Source organism: Aplysia californica, unplaced genomic scaffold (assembly GCF_000002075.1).
Source record: "Aplysia californica isolate F4 #8 unplaced genomic scaffold, AplCal3.0 scaffold00113, whole genome shotgun sequence".
Lineage (NCBI taxonomy): Eukaryota > Metazoa > Mollusca > Gastropoda > Aplysiida > Aplysiidae > Aplysia > Aplysia californica.
The window spans coordinates 1,370,531-1,391,400 of record NW_004797383.1 but is presented as its reverse complement, the minus strand read 5'-3'; the positions used below and the strand labels follow the sequence as shown (position 1 = coordinate 1,391,400).

The 20,870-nt window shown below is 39.3% G+C and overlaps 1 protein-coding gene across 1 annotated transcript; it reads right to left on the bottom strand.

The window, feature by feature from the left end:
• Window positions 1-4,975: 4,975 nt before the first annotated feature.
• On the bottom strand, window positions 4,976-20,870 carry LOC101857634 (ankyrin repeat domain-containing protein 50). The gene is made up of 2 exons (XM_005095790.3): window positions 20,765-20,870; window positions 4,976-10,641 (listed from the first exon to the last, which is right to left on the bottom strand). The coding sequence occupies exon 2, from the start codon at window positions 10,627-10,629 to the stop codon at window positions 7,684-7,686; it is 2,946 nt and encodes a 981-aa protein (XP_005095847.1). The 5' UTR covers window positions 10,630-10,641; window positions 20,765-20,870; the 3' UTR covers window positions 4,976-7,683.

Genomic DNA, 20,870 nt, shown 5'->3' with positions numbered 1-20,870 from the left:
TCATCTTTTCCCTGGGTCAACAACTTACAGAACTCTACAAGAGTAATCAAGTACATGTAGTGCCCAGAGGTCCTAGACGCAACATTTCTGCTGCTCCACACAAAACCTTAGAGACTGCTCAATACACTTTTCCCATCTCCAATTCCACACTCGGGTGGTACTCGGAAGACCAGGAGGTACTGCGAGGCCTGTGTGGACATTAAAAAAGCCTAAAACCCTGCACTGAAGAAACCCACAGAAGAAATGACCACATGACATGGTGATGTGCTACATGCAAAGTCCCCTTTCGTGAAAATGGTGAAATGGTGTCCGATTTTACGCCCCTATAAACACTATTGGGTTACTAAAGAGGCGGGACCGCTGAGTTTAACGTCCATCTCCGAAAGGACTGAGCCAAATGGGACATTCATGAAAAGCAAAGTGCCTTTTACAAGAACACAACGTCGGGCCAAGCTGAGGCTCGAAACTTCAAACCCGCAATCTCACAATTACTGATTACGGGACTGGTGGCCTAACCATTAGGCCATCGACATCACCCCCACTTTGTGTAGACAACTGCTTCATGAAGAGCCCCGTAAAGCAAAATTAAAGGCTGGAATCATGTCAGTTCAGATTTGTTCAACAATGGTCTTTGACATTAGTTTTTATGATTTCACAATTTTTTTCCCGAGTTTTTGTGTCTTCATTTTTTTAAAAGTTGGTTGGGGTTACTTTTTTTTTTTACCTAATCTTTTAAAAATTGTTCAATTTTGAACAACCACGAAAAATAAATCATAAAACACATTATTAATAATAACAATAATAATGAAGATCATTTCTATAGCGCCCACTCCCGTGTGAACACAGCTCTAGGCGCTTATAAATTTGGTTTATTTTTCCACACAAAAATTCAAGGACGTATCTTAAATCGACCTTTGCTGACCACAAAAAAAACCAAGGCTTTCAAAAAATATTATAGTCCCTCAAAAAATACTTCAATTAATGAATCCACGATCGGCATGGAAAAACCGCGTCATGTACATCCAATACATGCTCAAAATTTAAAAAGGCGTGTTAATTTTGGTGTTTAAAAATTAAAGTTGAGTGACAACAAATATATGTATACCATGCTGAGTTGTACGATAGAAAAGATTTCGATGTACACAGCGATGAGGCCAGGCATTCGCGGTTGTTAAAAATTAAATGGAAGAATATAATCTATTGAAAAAGGGATACCATCTACACACAGACAATTTCTGGGGGCTCTCGTGGCCTAGAGGTTAAGGTGTTGGCCTCTCATTCAAAGGTCCCGGGTTCGAATCCGGGTTGCCACCGACAAATTTTCTTCTCTAAAATTGTCTCCTTTCACCTTCCTTCCTGCTCTCTAGCAATGTTCTGTTGTCTGCTTTCATTTCCACTTTCTGCCCCCACCCTCTCACCTCCTTTGCCCCCTCCTCTGGGCTCCTGGCTCTTTCTGCAGCCTTTCCACTGCTACTCCTTGGCTCCTCCTTACTGCTGTCTTTCAGCCACACCCCTGATCTTCTGGTAGGAAAGATCTACACCTAGCCTTCTCGGACAAGGGTGAAAAATCTCAGAGGGCCCGTGTGCAAGTTGCACACGTTAAAGATCCCTTGGTGGTCTAAAATCGATAAGAGTAGGCTTCGGCCGCCACCCGGGCAAAATTCAAAATTTCCTACCAACTGAAAATATTAGGTGTGTCCCACGCGCTCATATGACCTTATGCAGTTGCGAGCGCCGTAAAACACTATACAAAAAAAACAGACAATTTCTATACCAAGCCCGGACTTGCTGAATATCACTTTGAGAATGCAGCTTTTTAGTCAGGAACGGTGCGAAGTAATTCTAGAGGTTAGCCACTTAATTGTACCCAGAAACTGTCTCTGTTGGTAAGACAAGATACTAGCAGAAAAACGAGGTACTGACAGTGCCATTTCGGGAAAAGAAATCTCAGTCTAAGAACGTCTTGCTGCTCACCACAGGTAACAGGAGTGCTGTTAATCAAACCAGGACAGTGAGAGGGTCTAATATGGCAAAAAAATGCCCTGACAGCACACACTGAATACATGTGTCTAGGTTTAAAAATTGAAAATGAGGGTTGGTTTTGAAAAATCATCTAAAATGTAACAAATCATAAAACACGAATTGGCTCTGTGTTTTTATAAATAAACTTGATTGTAAAAATTTTTACAACACAAAAAGATTCAAGGCTCTATCTTAAATAGAGTGCAGTCATTGTGACTTTTTTAAAATATCCCCCCAAAACTTGTGGTCTCAGGGGCCAGAACCCCCAAAAAATTGCGGTAGTCAGTGAGTTAACTGTTAAAAGTTAAAAGCTCCCCGGCCTGCTCCATAGTCCAGCAAGATACAAGTGAGCTAACGAATTGCCCCTAGAAGTCATTATCAATGCCTTCAAACTTAACTTTAAGTGTTCAACATGGCTGAGACTGAGAGAATATTTTGTTTGTTTTCGTTTTAAATGTAGATGTTTTTTTACACCCCCTTTGAAACCCTTGCTGTGGGGAATACAACATCTCAACAGAAATATCGAGATACTGGATAAATTTTTCTCCCCACGCGGGATTCAAACTCAGGTTTCCTGCATGCAACAGCGAATGTCTATCTTCTACACCACAGACGCCCAATGGCTGAGAGTGACAGTACAGGTCGTGCTGAAAGAATTTTGCAATGTTAAAGCAAAAGTAAAACTCGCTTCTGAAGATAATACAACAAAGAAATCTCATTCTCATGGAGACTCAACCTTGATTCTGAATGAAACAGTTTTAAATCAAGCTGTTGAAAACAGCAGATGGGACAGGCAACTAAGCTGTAGTTTCAGCCTGTGTTGCTTGGGTCTTTGTCTTCTCTTTGTCTTTGAACACACAAATCGTTACAAGGCTCAAAACATTTCACTACTGACCCTTTAATACAAAATACACAAAATACATGAAATAACTAGACAGCTACTACAGTGGAACTCGGATTCAACGAGGTCGCCGGGCCTGACCTAAAATCTCGTTGAATCCGAGTGCTCGTTATAGCAAATATGAGGTTTTGTGTAGATAATAACAGGCACTGAGCAAGTAATGTGTAAAGAGAAGTAAACACGTAGTTCCTGAAATGCCTGCATATTATGATCTGTGTAAAAAAAAAGACCGATTCGCTCAAATGCACATCTGTGTCATCTCAATTGTTTGCCAAAAAGTTGTGTTGCTGTGTAGAGCCTAGCATACGGCAACTTTTGATTCCATAGACCAGCGCACAATTCATTACGAAGATCTACGTCAAGACTAGTTTATCATTGTAGTAATGATCAGTTGCCGAGGGAAAAAAAAGAATGTGACGCGCTTGTATCTGCAACGTTCAACATCCGGACCGCTAGCGCCCCCCCCCCCCCCCTTCCCGACACGCACAAACAGTCACACCTGTGCAGGCTGCCCATCCGACCCCGGCACACGCTAGAGTAGACACTTGCGCGTGCCAACAACGCATGTGTTGGTATGAAAAAAGGCCGCTGATTGGTCGCATGCAATCGGCTAAGTGAATAACAGTACACAATGCAGGTGCAATGGAAGGTTTCCGGGAATAGATAAAGTTCTTTGTGGGAGAAAAATGAGCTAAGCCACGTCTACAGGGTTGTTCATCCTGGAAGTGACCTCGTTGAATCCGAGCTCGCTGATTTAAGTGCTCGTTGAATCCGGGTTATTTTTATTAATTTAAAGAAGAAAAAAAACGGGGAATCTATCTCCTCTCGTTGAATCTGAGTTCTCATTGAATCTGAGTTCTCGTTGAATCCGAGTTCCACTGTATTGTATTACATCCATTTCCAACAAAACATAAAATACTATACTCAAGTGTGTAAAGAAATCCTTGAATGAGATCAAATTGATGCATAGAGACACAAAACCTGCATCCAAAGATAAACATTTCTTCATACATAACATTGTATATAACCTATTCTAATTGGGACAAAATTCCTGAAAGGCACACCTCAAATAAACTACAAGATTGAGCTCTTCACAAACATTTCGCTGCAGTAAGATTAAAACAAAAGGCACTTTTTTCTAGGTAAATTGCATACAAATAAGACTTAATAATAATGTACCGTTACATGAAAAAACTACAGTATATGCTGAGCAAACTAAACGCAAGAGGACCTCTATCTGTCCTGTTCAGGCAACAGCCTATAAGATTGTAATTGAAAACAGACAAAACTTTTAATTGTTTCATCTTCATCCCAATTAAAGTGAAAAAGAGTGAGGAAACACCACTGTTGCAATATAATTAACATTTTTTAAAACAAAAAACTTCAGAGAAAGATATTCGGTTTAGTGTGAGATATGTGATGGCAAAGGTCATTCGAATTTTCAAAATGGTAAAAGCCCATAAAGTTGAGCCCCACCACAAACTCCCCCCCCCCCAATATATATCTGCATCAAAAAGTAGATCTACACCATTGTCAGAATTGTAGAAGCCCTAAAGGCAACTACAGATGCCATTTTAGAACTTGCTGTTTAAATAACTTCTTATAGAGCAAGTAAACTAAAAAAACAACCTTCAGACAGTGAAATTCCCCCATTAAAAAATAAAAACAACTTGTTTTCTGACATTATTTTTTTTTTAAACCTTTTTCATTGAAAGATAACCAGCAAATATTTTGTACCAAGAGAACATGGTGCATTGAGAAAAGACCAGATACAGGGTGATAAAAAAATTTTTTTTTTTTAATAAAAAATTTCTGAATATCTCATACAAAAATTTTTCTAGAATGCTGTAGTTTGGAACAGACATAATTCATTCAAAAGGAATTTGTTTGATATAAAATCTACGAAGAAGAAACTAATTTTGAAAACGGAAATAGCTTAAGAAAAAAGCACCCAAAAATGCAAAGTTCACCAATTTTTAAGTCTTATAAAGGAAGTCGTGAAAAGATTGGTTGACTTTTTTCTTTATTCTTTATTTTCTCTTTGAAATTTAATTTTCCATCCCGGTGACATTTAATTAAACAATATTTCTTGTGCACAGTTTTAAAAAACTACGATTTTAAACGTGCTAAATAGAGCAAAATCATTTAATGGACTTCTCTAAAATGAATATCACACAAATTCCTTTTGGCTTCCAAATGTTATGTTCAAATCTGAAATGCAAAACTTCAGTATGGAGGGAGATATTTATAAAACAAGTTGTACAGGTTTGTTTTTTGATCACCCTATACATTCCATTTTACTGGAATAACAATTTGCACCTCTATACTTGGTTTTTTTAGTCCCCACTGACACAATATAAGATGATTTAAGGAGCAGGCTTCCACCCTGTCTATTAGTAATTAGGGCTAACCCCAGCTGAGAGAGATACAACGTCCAAACAGAAAGACTAAGATATATGAATAATGTATGGTAAAAACTTTCCGCGCTGCATGCTACAGTAAAGCGCCTAAGCATTACACCACAGACATCGGTGAGGAGGCCAAAAGTTTGACATAGGCTTCTCAAGTAAACTTTTTATTATGATGGAGACTCATTGAACACATGGTTTTCTGAACATGACTCCAAATCATACAGGAGTAAGAAGGTGCTGTGAGTTAAGATTTACTGTAAGCAAAAATGTCAAAATTCAACATTTTGCCCAAGGACCATAAAAAATATTTTATTAAAGACACAAACTACATCAAAATGCCCAGCAGTGATGTGACACCATAAAAGTTTAAAATGACACAATAAATAATACTGAAAAAAATAAATAAAAAGAGGTATATATGCAATTTGAGTTTCTGTATGTCAGAAAACCCACCTTACTGGATCAACTGATGTAATCAAAGAGTTACTAAAACTATGCGGTAACAAAATACACAGATGACCACAAAGAGAGTTTGTCATGAGGAATAGAAGCATAACAATAACAACATTCCTGATCTGGCATGTTATTTTTTAAAACTACTTATATACGTGTGCGCACCTCAAGAAAGGGACAAACAGTCGGCCCATTTCATTACGAGCTGCAGACTGATAAAGTAAATCTGGTATTTTTTAAAATCTTTTTTTTTTAAAACCAAAACATGTTTCCATTAAAAAATAATGGCTCCATGATTTCTGCAACATAATTTAAAAGAATTCTCATTTCTTAGACTTCTTTAGGAATTATTTTGATGACAGGGTATTCTTCAAAAAAGAATAGCAAATGGATTTTCAAAAGTGACTAAAAATCGATGTTTAGGATCTTTACAGTCTTCTCCTCCCAAGCCATGTAGACAGGCAACTTCAGGTGAAGCTGAACCCCGTTATACCAAAATATTCACTGGGACTTCCCCTACTCTATAGAGATAGCAGTGCGCATGATTATAACATCTGCAAAGAAATCACACTACTTACGACTTACGCATCCTTACACTATCTGCCACTCTGGTGTTGTTACAGCATACCGTTTTCTCAAAAATGGTATCATCACTCCCTGTCGTAAAGCATAGACTATCTATCTCAAAACTATTTGAGATGTATATCTTTTTTAAAAAATTTCATCCCCTTTGCTCAGCATCAAAATTTCTATCTGAACCCCCCCCCCCCCGATAAATGTCAAAAGCTGACTTTTTGTGCCTTTCTTCAGGCACCCACACTCATGTATAATATTATATGTACTGGTAATTTGGTAAAAGATGCTGCTTCCCAACAAGTTGTAAGATACATCTCCTACTCACAGTATTATTAAATCTATCCCTGTGTAAGGTGAACATACAATGAGGCAGAAAAACCACAGGCAATAAATGAACAAAGGCGCTCATATGACCTTAGCAGTTGCGAGCGCCGTAAAACCTTATACTATACATACATACAAATGAACAAATAAACCATGAAAACAAGTAATACAATAAAGAGAAGTGAGGTAATACAATTAATATTTATATAATTGAACAAAAGATGAAAATGGAGACTTTAGCTCGAAGAAATGACAAAACGCATCCCTTGAAAGCTCTTCCAGGTGAAACGTGGAGAAATCAGCATCATTTGCATGATGTGTCAACAGATTATGTCATATATAAATACACTCAGATAAGAAGGTATGGTCAGAGATAATGCAGGAAAAAAAAGTAATTCTGAGAAAATCGTGTCCTAATTTACCTCTTTTGGAACAAGCAATCCATGAAAGAAAGTTCAATGTCTTCACCTCAAACATTATTATAAGCACAATTTTAGAGCAAAGAAATTCTGAGATAGTTTTCAGTATCTAATCATACATTTTGCTAGGTAATTTTACATTTCCAATTTGTTTAGTTCAAGCTGCTGAAAGCTTATGTCTATTTTGTGCCTTTATGAATTCCACAAGAACATTTTCCTTTCTCTATAGAGATAGGACAAAACCAAGTCCTAAATCAACATTGCTGCACAGTGATTACATAAACAGCATCAAATATCAGTTAACTTATCTATCAGGGTCTCTTGGTCCAAGGCTCACATAAGGTATTGCATTAATTCAAAAGGACATTTACAATACACCATGAAGCCAAGTGTAAAACAAGAGAACTAATAAGACTATAACAAAACAGTTATTTTCTACACATGTCAGTCAATAGCACCTAATGTTTGCTTTAAATGAGTTGTATTGAGTTATATTCCTCACCACACTGTCTCTAACCCCTTACACCTATAGTAAAAAATAAAAAATCCCTACCAAGACCAAAATTGCTCCACACAATTAATCTAGGTCAACAAATCCTATGAGATCAGTATAACTATAACTGCTCAAACTGCTAGAGGAATGACGAGGTACAGCAGTGAACGCAGCTATATGACAAGCTTTGGTCTGGTACAGAAGACTATCTCCCACCAGTCTCGGCAGCTGTGCCCGGACTGTCTGCTCGCGTTCCTCACCAGCACCTATGCGGTCTGACAGGGCAACAAAACTGAGCTTAAACAGAGACAACGGCTCCTGGATAAAAGACTGCAGCAATTCTTTGCTAGGCTCAAAGTCAAAATATTCAGTAATTGCCATAATGCAAGGGTTTGTTCGCAAGACAGTCAAGTCAAAGTGAGTTAAATACCAATTTTCAATAAAATAGCTTGCAATCCGTGGCTGACATGTAACTAAAGCTGTACAGAGGGGTGACATTTCGGTTATTCCATTTTCACTCAGCAACTCAAATGTACTACAACTCAATACCCTTCTTAAGTCTGAGCATGGCACATTGCAAGGGGATAAACCTAAAGTTGTAAGCTTCAATACAAAGTCAACATGCCCTGAAATAATCATTTCATGGAAACTAGCTATTACTTTGGGGGACACGACATTCACCTTAGCACCCGCCTCCAACAAGACATCTAAAACATCAAAGTAGTCACCCCACGCCTGCCCGTTGAAAAAGGTAACAGCGTGCACCAATGTTGACTCATGTCCATTCAGCCACTGAGGGTCAGCCCCGGACTCAATTAGTACTTTTATGACTGGGGAAAGATATTGTCTGGTAGCTATAAGTAATACTGTGTTGTCATCTTCATCTTTGAGACTCAAATCTGCTCCAGCTTTGACAAGGCTGAGAGTCAAAAAAATTTTGTCCTCAGTAGAGACTGAACAGTTCTTTATGATGTGATGGAGCGCAGTAGAACCAAACATATCCTGGTCATTCACATTCACATTGTGCTCTAAAAGAATGGGCAAACATGATGAACAATGAGCTGACTTTGCAGCATGCAGAAATGCTGTACTTCCAGCAGAATCTCTGATGTGCACATCTATGTCATGTTGGAGTAGAAGACTCACTGATCTGACACAGCCTGACTGGATGGTTTCCATCAGAATTGTTAATGAACTCGCAGCCTGGAAGTTGACATCTGCACCATGTTCTATTAATAAGGCCATGGCCTCCGGGTGCTCCAGAGCTACCTGTAAAGCTGTTCTGCCAAAAGAATCTTGTGCTAGCATATCAGCACCACGTTCAAGTAAAAGTTTCAGTAGGTCTGTGTTCCTGTATTTGACCACCTTGTGAAGCGGGGGATCTCCTGCATTAGCATTTAGGTCTGCTCCAGCCTCAATTAGAACATGTGGCACTTGTTGAAAATACTCTGCAGAACATGTCCAGCCAAGTAGAGTTGTTCTGTCTGGTAGCCTGATGTCCGGGTTTGCACCACGGTTGAGGAGAAGTTTCATAATATCTATGTCTCTCCGGGTGACTGCCTCTCGCAGCGGCCAGCCTTTCGTTGAGGTCTGTAGGTCTACAGACGCCCCGTGGTCCAGTAAGCACTGGATCATGGCCATGTTTTGGTGCCGAACAGCATATACTAACGCAGTCTCCCCCTCATTATCTTGTTCATCAACAGGCATACCGATGTCCAACAAATATTTGACGAGGTTCACGTTGCCCTTTTCAGCAGCAGTAGCCACACAGCAGTCTAATGAAATAACTTGATACCCATATTTTTTAAACAAGTAAGAGCTGCCATGTCGCATTGCTATCTCCTTTTCAGATGACTTGATTTTGACTCCACTCTGTACAACAAGTTCAAAGCAAGCATCCCGTTTCAACTGAATACACTGGAGTAGAGCAGTCTTCCCACATGCAGCTTTTGATTTAACATCTGCTCCTGCTAGCAATAAATTCTGGACTAATTCTATTGAGCCATGTTCAATGGCATACATAAGAGCTGTGTACCCATCAAGAGCATTCTGGGTATTCACCAAGGCGCCATATTCAAGCAACCATTCCACAGCGAGCGTCGAACCAGCCATACACGCCAACATTAACGGGGTGTGACCAGACAGCCAGTTTACAGCATTGACAGAAGCTCCAGCATCCAATAAGAGTTTCATAGCATCCAGGTTCACCTCCCCAGTTCCCATTTTCAAAGAAGCCATCAACAGTGTATCGCCTTCAGCACTTTCTGTATCTGGTGAAATGTTGACTGCTTCAAGTAAAAGTTGTATAACATCATTTTTAGACGCTTTTATTGCTAGAAAAAGAGGGTGGTCATTTTGAACGTCATCTAGCTGTTGCTTATGCTCTTGCAAAAGAGAGAAAACATTTCCCAACCCAAACTGTTCTGCAAGATCTTCAGCTGTTCTGCCTTGGTAATCCTTCAGATTGACATCAATGTCTTTCTGATACCGAAGCACCATGATTGCGTCTACATCTTGAGCCAGAAAGGCTTTCATCAAGGCGGTCTGACCCAGTTTGTCTTGGAGGTTGACCCCACCGTCAGGTTGCCACTGGAACAAATCAATAAGAAGACGAACTGAGCATGCCCCTTCTACAGCTAACATGACTGGGGTCTTCCCATCTGCATTCTGCTTGTCTATGCGTGCTCCTTGACTCAACAATGTAGTCACAATGTCAATCTGCCGATTTTCAACAGCAATCATCAACGCCGTGTTCCCATCTTTATCTACAACATCTACATCCACTATGTGACGAAGTAGAGGCTTCACTACTTGTTTAACTCCATACCTTGCAATATAATGTAGAACAGAGTCGCACTCTTTTGCAAAGCAACCACATTTGTCTAGACCAGCCAGAATCTGTCGAAACTTGCGCACATCACCAACTTGCACAGCCTGACTTAATTCATGGCACTTAGGACCATGCACAACAGTCTGGAATTTTTCACCATCCATGCTCGTCCGTTCTTTTCCAAAGTGTTCATGGGTCATTTTGCCAATCTCCTGCAAAGTACAGAGAAACAAATTTATAAAATCAAGGAAAGCTAAAAAAAAATAAAAAATAAATAAACTCAACTGGAATTAAAAGCCAATTTAGAACTGCACCAGTAGAATTCCATTTTCATGTTTACTTGTGAAAGACTGATAATATTTCAGTTTACTGTTTACAGCACTTTACACTTAATTTTCACTGGAAAATATCATTTTTTCCAAAAATGAAAAACTTGAAGAAAAAAGAAGGATCTCACAACAACATAGTCAGTGCCCAACAACCACCCAATATTTGTTTTTTAAAAAGCAACGCAGTTCAAAGTTAATAGAATGAGGTAAATAAAGGAAGGTCAACATATGAAGAAAACCCTCAACCCTACACCCTAATAATTCTGTTATTTGAGTCTTACTTTTTATTAATAGACACAAAAAGCCACTGCAAAACTTGGAGCACATGCCCCAACTTCTGACAAACTAACAAAAGTTTACCCTATTTGGGTTTGAACCCCAAACCTTCCACATGTCACTCTAGTGATTAACCTTTGGGGGGGGGGGGTTACTACATAAGGTCCAATGAGAGCGCGGGACACACCCTACATTTTCAGTTGGTAGGAAATTTTGAATTTTGTTCTGGTGGCGGCCAAAGCCTACTCTTTGATTTTGGACCACCGAGGGATTTTGCACACGGGACCTCCGAGACTTTTCGCCCTTGCGCGAGAAGGTTAGGTGTAGATCTTACCTACCATAAGATCAGGGATGTGGCTGAAAGACAACAGTAAGAAGGAGCCAAGGAGAAGTAGTAGAAAGGCTGTAGAAAGAGTTAAGAGTCCAGACGACGGGGCAAAGGAGGTGAGGGGGTGGTGGGGCAGAAAGTGAAGACGAAAGCAGACGACAGAACAGTGTTAAGAGAGCAGGGACCTTCTAGTATTAAATGAGAGGCGAACACCTGAACCTCTAGGCCACGAGAGTCTCCCGGTGATTAACAAACTGTGCCACGATAAAAGAAGTTGCTTCTGGAACTAATAAGCCCTTTCTGTCCTCATGAAAGGGCAAAGAGGTAGTAACAAGTGATTGTGGCAAAATGCAGCAAACAAAGAGTCCTTAAGAAGGCGGTCACCTTCTTTTTAAACAATAACCAACCAGCTATCATAATGCCAGATTCTATTAATACCTTTTTCTTTGCAACCCTTTGAACTCAGGTGTAGATCTACAAGTCGTTCTGCATTTGTCACTAGAAGAATATGACTAGTTTACAAACCAATAAAAGTCAAAACAAAAAAACAAACTAAATTTGTCAGATACCTTGTCAATGCCTTAGTACCGCAGCAGGGTGAACACAGGCCTTCATTATTACTTTAAAATAGCCTAATCTAACGGATGCTAAAACATGTCTGGGCATGAGTACCTATTATAAAAATAATATAAGAAAGTCCTCTCCTCTTAACTCATTTGAGCCTGAGTTATTTTTCACCCAATAACCATTGCAGCCTGACACTTTTGGGGTATATTGAAGCATAAACCATAAAAAGACTGAAAGCTATCACATTTCTTAAAATGCAACAAGAACAAGAAAGAAATGCTTTCACAGAAAAAGAAAACTGATCTAATTTGTCCAAATATTTTCTATTTTATCATTATTTTGAAATGACAATGTCTGGGGGTTACGCAATTTTTTTTTGCGCCCAATTTATAATAAAATCATCAACCACAATGCAGGGGTGACGGACACAGCTCAAGAAGTATACCACATAACTTCACCAAATTTTTTACGAATCGAAACAAGTGGGCCAACTGTTGGCTCGCAGCTTCCCGTCGCTTGTACCTGAAAAACACCCACTATCTCGATCGATAAAGTGCATCCTGTAAATACACAGGATTACGCCACCGTGCAAGCGGGGCGTCCTGTAAGTACACGGGAATAGGCTCTAGTGAGGTAAATACCCTTCTGAGCAGTGGACAAGCGTCTCTGGCATCTGGGCATACAATGATCATGTATCTCTACCAATGCCCACGAGCTTGGGAGCTGAGGTCCAGTTTGGTAGGCTCAAAGGGTTAAAAATATTAAATGTCAACCTATCGTATTATCAGAAGGCCTATTTGTATTACTCAGAATTATGTAATTTCAGGCTTCTTAATTAACACATTGAATACTGACTTTATTCGTAGGGGGTAGTGTTTTACTTTCACTCCCAACCCAAGCTCAGATATTGTATATCCCTTTCCTTGTTCTTTTTTTATTCGTTTTACACGAATACTAACTTTATTTGTTGCAAATCAACAGGTTTTGAAAAAGTAGATGGTTTTGGTTTAATCTAATATCACACTAAGTCTATTTGCTAAGTAATTTCTGTGCTTTAGACCAATCCGTAACGTTTCGCGCATCCCTGAAGTAAAAAAATAATCTGGAGCCCTCTAGAATTTGATATTCTGCAATTAGCTTTGAAATCTTCTGTCGTAAATTAATAGATTTTTAAAAAATATTATATTTGATCGTTTTTAATTAAGTTATATCACACTAAGCGTAACCGCGTAATAATTTACATGCTTGGACCAATCGGGGAGTTTCAGGGGATCTTGCCCCCATAAAGAAAAAAAATTTTAATCAAAACATAATTTATTTTCCATTATTTAAATAATCGATTTCAGACAGTTTTAGCAGCTTTATGCTTTATGTTAGTGCTGGGCGGTAGCGTCAAAACCCAGTGCCAGTCCTTTCCCGGCACTGTGTGTCAAGAACCGGTCAGGTCAGAGACTGTGCATCTCGCTTCATGATCAGCATCGTCTGCATCTCCCCCCCCCCCCAATTTTCATTTCCCTCCCCCCCCCTTGCGTTTTTTCTATATAATTTAACTGTGTAAAACGAGCACCTGTCCAACGCGGCTGCAGCCACCATATTTTAACACACAACCCCTATTACACCAAGCAATAACACCTGTCTTAGACGGCCACCTTAGTGACTCCATTTTACTTAAGTACGGCTAGATAGCTGGGCTCACCGTACTTATATGATGGCTAGACTGACAAAAAAAAAAGGCCTACTGAATTGTAAATAAATTTTTAGTCTGCAGTACCTAAAGTATTGTATTTGAGACGAAACCAGGTGCCTTACTGACAGTGCATGTATTTTAAACCTAAATAATTACTAATGAGACTTGTTTTCTAATGTTAAGGACGGCTAGAGTTTGTGTGCGTTTGTGGCCTACTTTTAGAATCACCTGTGTTGATTTTACACCGAAGCGTAGGCTTGCCTACGTCTCATTCAAAACACACCAAGTTGGCGGTAGGGCTGAATACCGAAATCTACTGAAAGAAATATATAGAAATCTACTAAAATCCACCGAAATCTACAAAAATCCAGCAAAAGAAATATACTGAAATCTACTAAAATCCACCTAAATCAACAGAAATCCACAGAAAAAAAGGTTTTCTTTTACTTATGCACCCGTGACCCGTCTCATGTTCACATTTTATATATACTTCTTTTCTAATAGTATTTTGCATGCTGAACACGAGTATGGCCTTCATTTTTGCCGCAAATCAATAGTTATTGAGTTATTGATGTTTGAAAATAGTACATTTAACAATATGGGGGGTTTCAGCTGACCTAAAAAGAATTTGGGGGATTCAGGGGGGCATGCCCCCCCTGCATTTCACAATGATTTGATGTTTTGGCAATTAGGATTGATATTTACTTGAAAACAATTCATTTGCAAGGGTTTTAGGGGCCATGTGTGTGTTCTACAGCAAATATTATGGCACTTTAGCCCTCAAATCAATGCATCTATGTATGGGTGCATAAGTAAAAATTTACAGAAAAAAATATACCGAAATCAACTAAAAATCCGCCAAAATAAATATATACCAAAATCTTCTCAAATCCACCGAAATCCACGAAAAAAAATAAGACCAAAATCCACTAGATTTTGGTGGATTTAGGTACATTTCAGTGGAATATTAGTACATTTTGGTATGTTTCTTTCGGTAGATTTGTTGGATTTCGGTAGTTTTCAGTATACAGTCGAACCTGTGTAAGACGGAGAATCGCAAGGGAGCAAGAAAAAAAATTCCGTCTTTGACAGGGGAATTTAGGAGATGGAGATCAAGGATCGCTTGTTCGATCCGCAAGCAGTGGTCAAAACTTCACACCTCTCAATTGCTATCCTGTCTGATAATGACATGCGTCAGTCTTACTTTTATCCAATTATCACCAGTGCTTGCCTTTCATACGACCCCTGTTCGACCAATTAAAAACAGAAACGTTTGAACATCTCCTTTGCTTCCACAATAGCCCCACCCTCCTATGCCACCCCTCACTGCCATCCTGTAACAACGATTCGAGGAACTCTTTTCTCGGCTGGCCGTACGATCAGGGTGGCAGGCATTAGTCAATCTAATTTTACACCTCTGGCTTCTGGCTACCCAGAAAAGTTTCCATAGGGGCTCGCTACTCGTGCACTCTCACGCACAGTCGTGAGATTTCACAGCAACACTACCCTGACCATCTGCATCGCTCAGGGCTCACGTGATGGGGTAATATCAACCCCCCCAAATTGCACCCCGACTCCCCTTCCTCGCCCAGCAGCATGGCCATAGCGTTAAGTTTAGAGTCGGCAGTACCAAACTTGCGAGTTTTGTTTCAAATCAGGGCTGAGCGGGAAAGGATTTTTCATCTTAGACAGGTGAAATCCTCGGAAGGGAGCGGATTTTTCTTTCCGTTTCCGAGTTGGACAGGTTTCCATTTTATACAGCTAATTAAAGGGGGAATGTATCAAGGGGGGAGATTCCATTAAGACAGGTTTCCGTTAAGGCAGGTTCGACTATTTTCTAACGAAGTGAATATTTCTCCGAACTCTCTGAGAAATAGTGCCGATCTTTATTTCTTCGAACGGTTTCCGGTTTCGTGATTTTTTGCCTATTTGCGAGAGTTCGGCGCCAACTTTCATTCTGCCATTCTGCAAGGTCTGGGAAGGAGCAAATTTTAGGGTCCAGATCTATTTCAATTTTCAAGAGCTAGATCTACTCTAGAGATTTTTAGATGAGTGTAAAAACGTGAAAAAGAAAGTTCACAACAGAACGAAATCAAAATTAGAACAGCTCAAAAACAACCACAAAAATTAACAAATAAGGGCGTTTGTCCACCTGTCCGAAGAAAATTGGCTGTTTTAACCCTAAATGTGCGTAATTTTTTTTTAAAGTACAGGATATTACATGTAAATCATGGATTCACACACAAGGGGCCTGCCAGTGTCAGTACATGTAATCGATTTTGGTAGAACACTCTAACATAACACATTTAAATCTATATATATATACATGTATATATATAAATCTAATGAAGGTAGGAACATCAAATTGAATGACGCTACACTATACAACACCCCCCCTTCCCTTTCCCCAACAAAAAAAAATTAATAGAAAAACAACACATCAGAACAATAACAAGAAAAAAAAATTACACACCAACAAAATAAAACACCACAAAGAGGGAAAAATAAAAGAGGAACACCAATACAAATCGTATGTACCTGTAACGTATTCAACAAATCAATGTGGTGACAACAAGTGAGAAAGAGACGAAGTGAAGCTAATTGAACTTTCTTTCAAAATTAAAGAGGTTCGCTTTCTTTTTTTTTCTTTTTTATTTGACTTTTATTCCCTGATTCGGGGACCAAAAAAACGCCAAAAAATCAAGCCACTATTGATTGGTTGCGGCCTCGACAAACGCAGATGCTTGTTCTATGTGTCGTTACAACAACCCTCCATAGATCTAGATCTAGCTCTAGATAGCACACAAGTGAACACAACACATTACGTTTAAGAGCAGCACCCTTCATAGGGAACTGTAGCATTTCTTTATAAACATTTACTGCGGACATTTTTCGGACCAATCGGACCATGATATTGTATACGAACAATCTTTGGTAGGCCTATATAATATAATTATAGATCTATATATTTATCCGAAATTTGCGGGAAAGGAAGTGATTTCAGAGTGTTCGGAGAAATAGTGCCCAGCTTTATTTTCCCGAACGTTCGGAGAAATAGTGCCGGCCATTTTTTTAAGTGGATTTCGAGAGAGTTCGGTGAATTTCAGAAGATTTCGGTATATTATTTCTTTCGGAGGATTTTGGTAGATTTCGGTATGTATTTCGGTAGATTTCGGTGGAATAAAAGTAGATTTAGTTAATGTTATGTTTCTTTTGGCTGGTGGATTTGGTGGAATTCGGTAGATTTTAATATAATTTGGTATATTTCTTTCTGTGGATTTCGGTGGATTGTTAGTAGATTTCGGTATGTTTCTTTTGGTGGATTTTGTGGATTTCGGTAGACTTCGGTGGATTCCAGTAGATTTCAGTGGATTTAAGTAGATTTTGGCATATTTCTCTCAGTGGATTTTGGTCGATTGTTAGTAGATTTCAGTATATTTCTTTTGGTGGATTTGGTGGATTCCAGTAAATTTCGGTGGATTTTTGTATTCAGCAGCACCCCAGGTTGGTAGTTCTAGATGTTCATCCAAAGAAATTAGAGATAAAATTGATCCACTTAGAGTTAAACACAAGGAGCTCAAAAGGATTGCCAAGAAACAAGACTTTCATTTTACTCTACAAAATCTTTCAAATGAGCTTTAATTTTAGCAAAACGCATCCCTATGCAAAATGATATTAGATCTACCTGATAAAAATAAGTTTACAGATAATTCTGAATACCATTGTGCAGGTAAAAAGAAGAATTTGGGTGCAAAACATTCGGAAATTGACCTAGACGTAGACGGTCTGCAGCTAGGACTTTCCTACTCATCAACATTCTGCATTCCCATGGCAGATCTTAACCTACGACTATACGATGTTCATCTTCGCTAGGCTGAGATGACATGGATCAGAGCATGGCAAAGTGTTCATGATTCCCCGATTGTCTTGTAAAGAGGGATCATTTCCTCGATGACATTTGGTTTAGAGCAAAGACCATTTTCACCCTTCGGGATAGGTTAACTCCTAAAATACTGTCTATAGGGCTCACCACTCTGTTGTCTCAAGAAGCCACTTCTTAGTGAACATGTATAGTGTATGTGGCTTTAAAAACTCATGGTTTAGCAGGTCCTTGTGTTAGGGCACAAGTGGAAATTTCGAACGACGCGTTAAAACTTTTATTTTTAGTCACACACTCATATATATATATAGCATTTTATAGATCTAGATCTAGAATATCTATATATAGAATCTATATACAGGGTGATCCAAAAAAAAACTTTACAACTTTTTTTCTGAATATCTCGCGCAAAATTAGTTCTAGAATGCTGTAATTTGGAACCGATATAATTCATTCAAAAGGAATTTGTTTGATATAAAATCTGCGAAGAAGAAACATTTTTTGAAAATGGAAACGGCTAAAAGAAAAAAGCACCCAAAAACGCAAGGTTCACCAAGGTTTAAAATCTTGTAAAGGAAGTCGTGAAAAGATAAGTCGATCTTTTTCTTTATTTTCTCTTTGACACTAATTTTCCATCCCGTGACATTTCAAGAATATTTAGTTTCTTTTACAGAGTTTTAAAAATCTAATGATTTTATTCTGAAATTCCTAGAAGCAGTACTAGATCTAGTGCTCCACATTCCCTCCTTTGGACTCAACAGTTTTAACGCGTCGTTCGAAATTTCCACTTGTGCCCTAACACAAGGACCTGCTAAACCATGAGTTTTTAAAGCCACATACACTATACATGTTCACTAAGAAGTGGCTTCTTGAGACAACAGAGTGGTGAGCCCTATAGACAGTATTTTAGGAGTTAACCTATCCCGAAGGGTGAAAATGGTCTTTGCTCTAAACCAAATGTCATCGAGGAAATGATCCCTCTTTACAAGACAATCGGGGAATTATGAACACTTTGCCATGCTCTGATCCATGTCATCTCAGCCTAGCGAAGATGAACATGGTATAGTCGTAGGTTAAGATCTGCCATGGGAATGCAGAATGTTGATGAGTAGGAAAGTCCTAGCTGCAGACCGTCTACGCACAGACATCTCATGGGACTCGGCTACTGAAATCTACACTCTGGTGACTTTTAAAGGGCTGCGCATGGTGCGTGTTCCACCTGAAGTGGTAATTTTTTAAAGAACTTTTTAGTTCTGATTCGCTATAGATCCAAACTGACGGAACTTCTCTACTCAAGACGTCAAAGGTCTTGAGTGCACCTAAATATTCTCTCCATGCCGTGCGCAGAACTTACGAAATGTCAGGGATGGTAAGTTTGTGGAGTGGTAATGTTCAATACAAAAGGCTCTGAGCTCTCTACTAAACGTAGCCATGATTTCAGCAGGCAAACAACCAAAATTTGAGAAAAATAATATCTGCAGACTTCTGTTGACTTGTTAGACTGCTGTAGCTTGCAGTATGGCGCGATTGTTGCAACTTTTAGTGGTAGGCCTAAATCTAAAGCGAACAGGTGCGTCATGCTATGAAAATGGCGACAAGGTTGAAAATGGGTTGTTTTTTTAATGCGCAATATAGAGCAAAACCATTCAATGGACTTATCTAAAAGGCCGTCTTTGAGTCCGAATAACATTTTTTCATATTCGGACTCGTCCGAAAATGAAAAAATGTTATTCGGACTCGGGTCCGGAAAAAAGGAAGTGTTTTCGTTCTATAGATCTAACGTTCAGTGCTTCCAATTTTCTGCCATTTTTTAGTTTCCCCCACACCTTATCTGCCAATCTGATGCCCGCCGCCTCGTTGATACACCCCCCCCCCCCCTCCATGTTTCCCACTTTCTTTGTTGTAGAAAAAGGTAAAATTGAAGATTAGCAGACCACCTGGCACCTGCATATATATTATGAGCTGTGTAAAAAAAAAAAAAGACCGATTCGTTCAAATACACAAGCCTGTGTCATCTCGATTGTTTACCAAGAAAAAGTTGTGTTGCTGTGTAGAGCCGAGCATATGGCAACTTTTGATTCCATAGACCAGCGCACAATTCATTACGTAGATCTACGTCAAGACTAGCTTATTACTATTATTGTAATAATGATCAGTTGCCGGGGGAAAAAAGACTGACGCCAACGCCAACGCGTATGCGATGTTCAACACCCGGACCGATAGTGCCCCCCCCCTCCCCGACACGCACACACAGCCACACGTGTGCAGGCCGCCCATCCGACCCCCACACACGCTAACGAGCCATCTTTAATTGCTTCTGATGACTTCTTGACAAATAAACATTTATTAGAAGCGCTATAACTTTTCAGGCCGGCCTCAAATTCATCATTAGATCAAAATTCGGCTCCTACTCCTGCACAAAACGCCATTTTGCCCAAAGTGATCCCGGTCTCTACCCAACCTGAGGCGAGTCACGAGTGAGGCAGGACAGGAAGCCGGAGTCACGAGTCACAGTAAGTCGGAAGTGATGTCATGCTGGACAAGAATCAGAGTCCGAATAACATTTTTTCACATTCAGACTCGAGTCCGAATAGTCACTTCGTATCTAAAATACATATCAGACAAATTCCTTCTGGCTTCCAAACATTATGTTCCAATCTCAAACGCAAAACTTCAGTATGGAGGAAGATATATTTACAAAACAAGTTGTAAAGTTTTTTTTGGATCACCCTGTATACACTTACCATCTTACTAAGAAACAGTTAGATTCTAGATCTAGATCTAGACTAGAATCTTGATCTAGATCTAGAGCTATATCTAATATCTAGATCTAGATTCAACATTAGAGATTTGGGGCAAGTGCAGAGTAACAACATCACTAGATTTAGATCTAGCAAAAGACAACAATAAACAAACATATCATATAGAAGCTAGATATATCTAGATTCTAGATATATATGACCACTATACTGCATGACCAACATGCTTTGTACTTTTAACGCGTCGTCTTTACACCTTGTGACTCGTGACACCTCGTCTTATGCCTAGATAATAGATCTTCTAGATCTAGCTATACATCACAATCACAACGTAAGGAGAACAAACACGAGGCACGCTACACTACACTCTCCAGACAGGCTCCTTTGTACACACAAAACTTGCACTCTTGACTTTGATCTAAATTGAAAAGGCAAAAAAGTCAGTCATTAGCCTACTCTCACTATTTAAACCATCACATAATTGGACGCGATTGCAACAAATGTTTCACCTCCTCAAGATTCCATAGCGAAGACAAAAACGGCGTGGGCAGCTTCAAATCAGCTTGCTTGCTTTTTCACAACTTCGAGATCTGTCCATCGTCCACTGAGCCACTG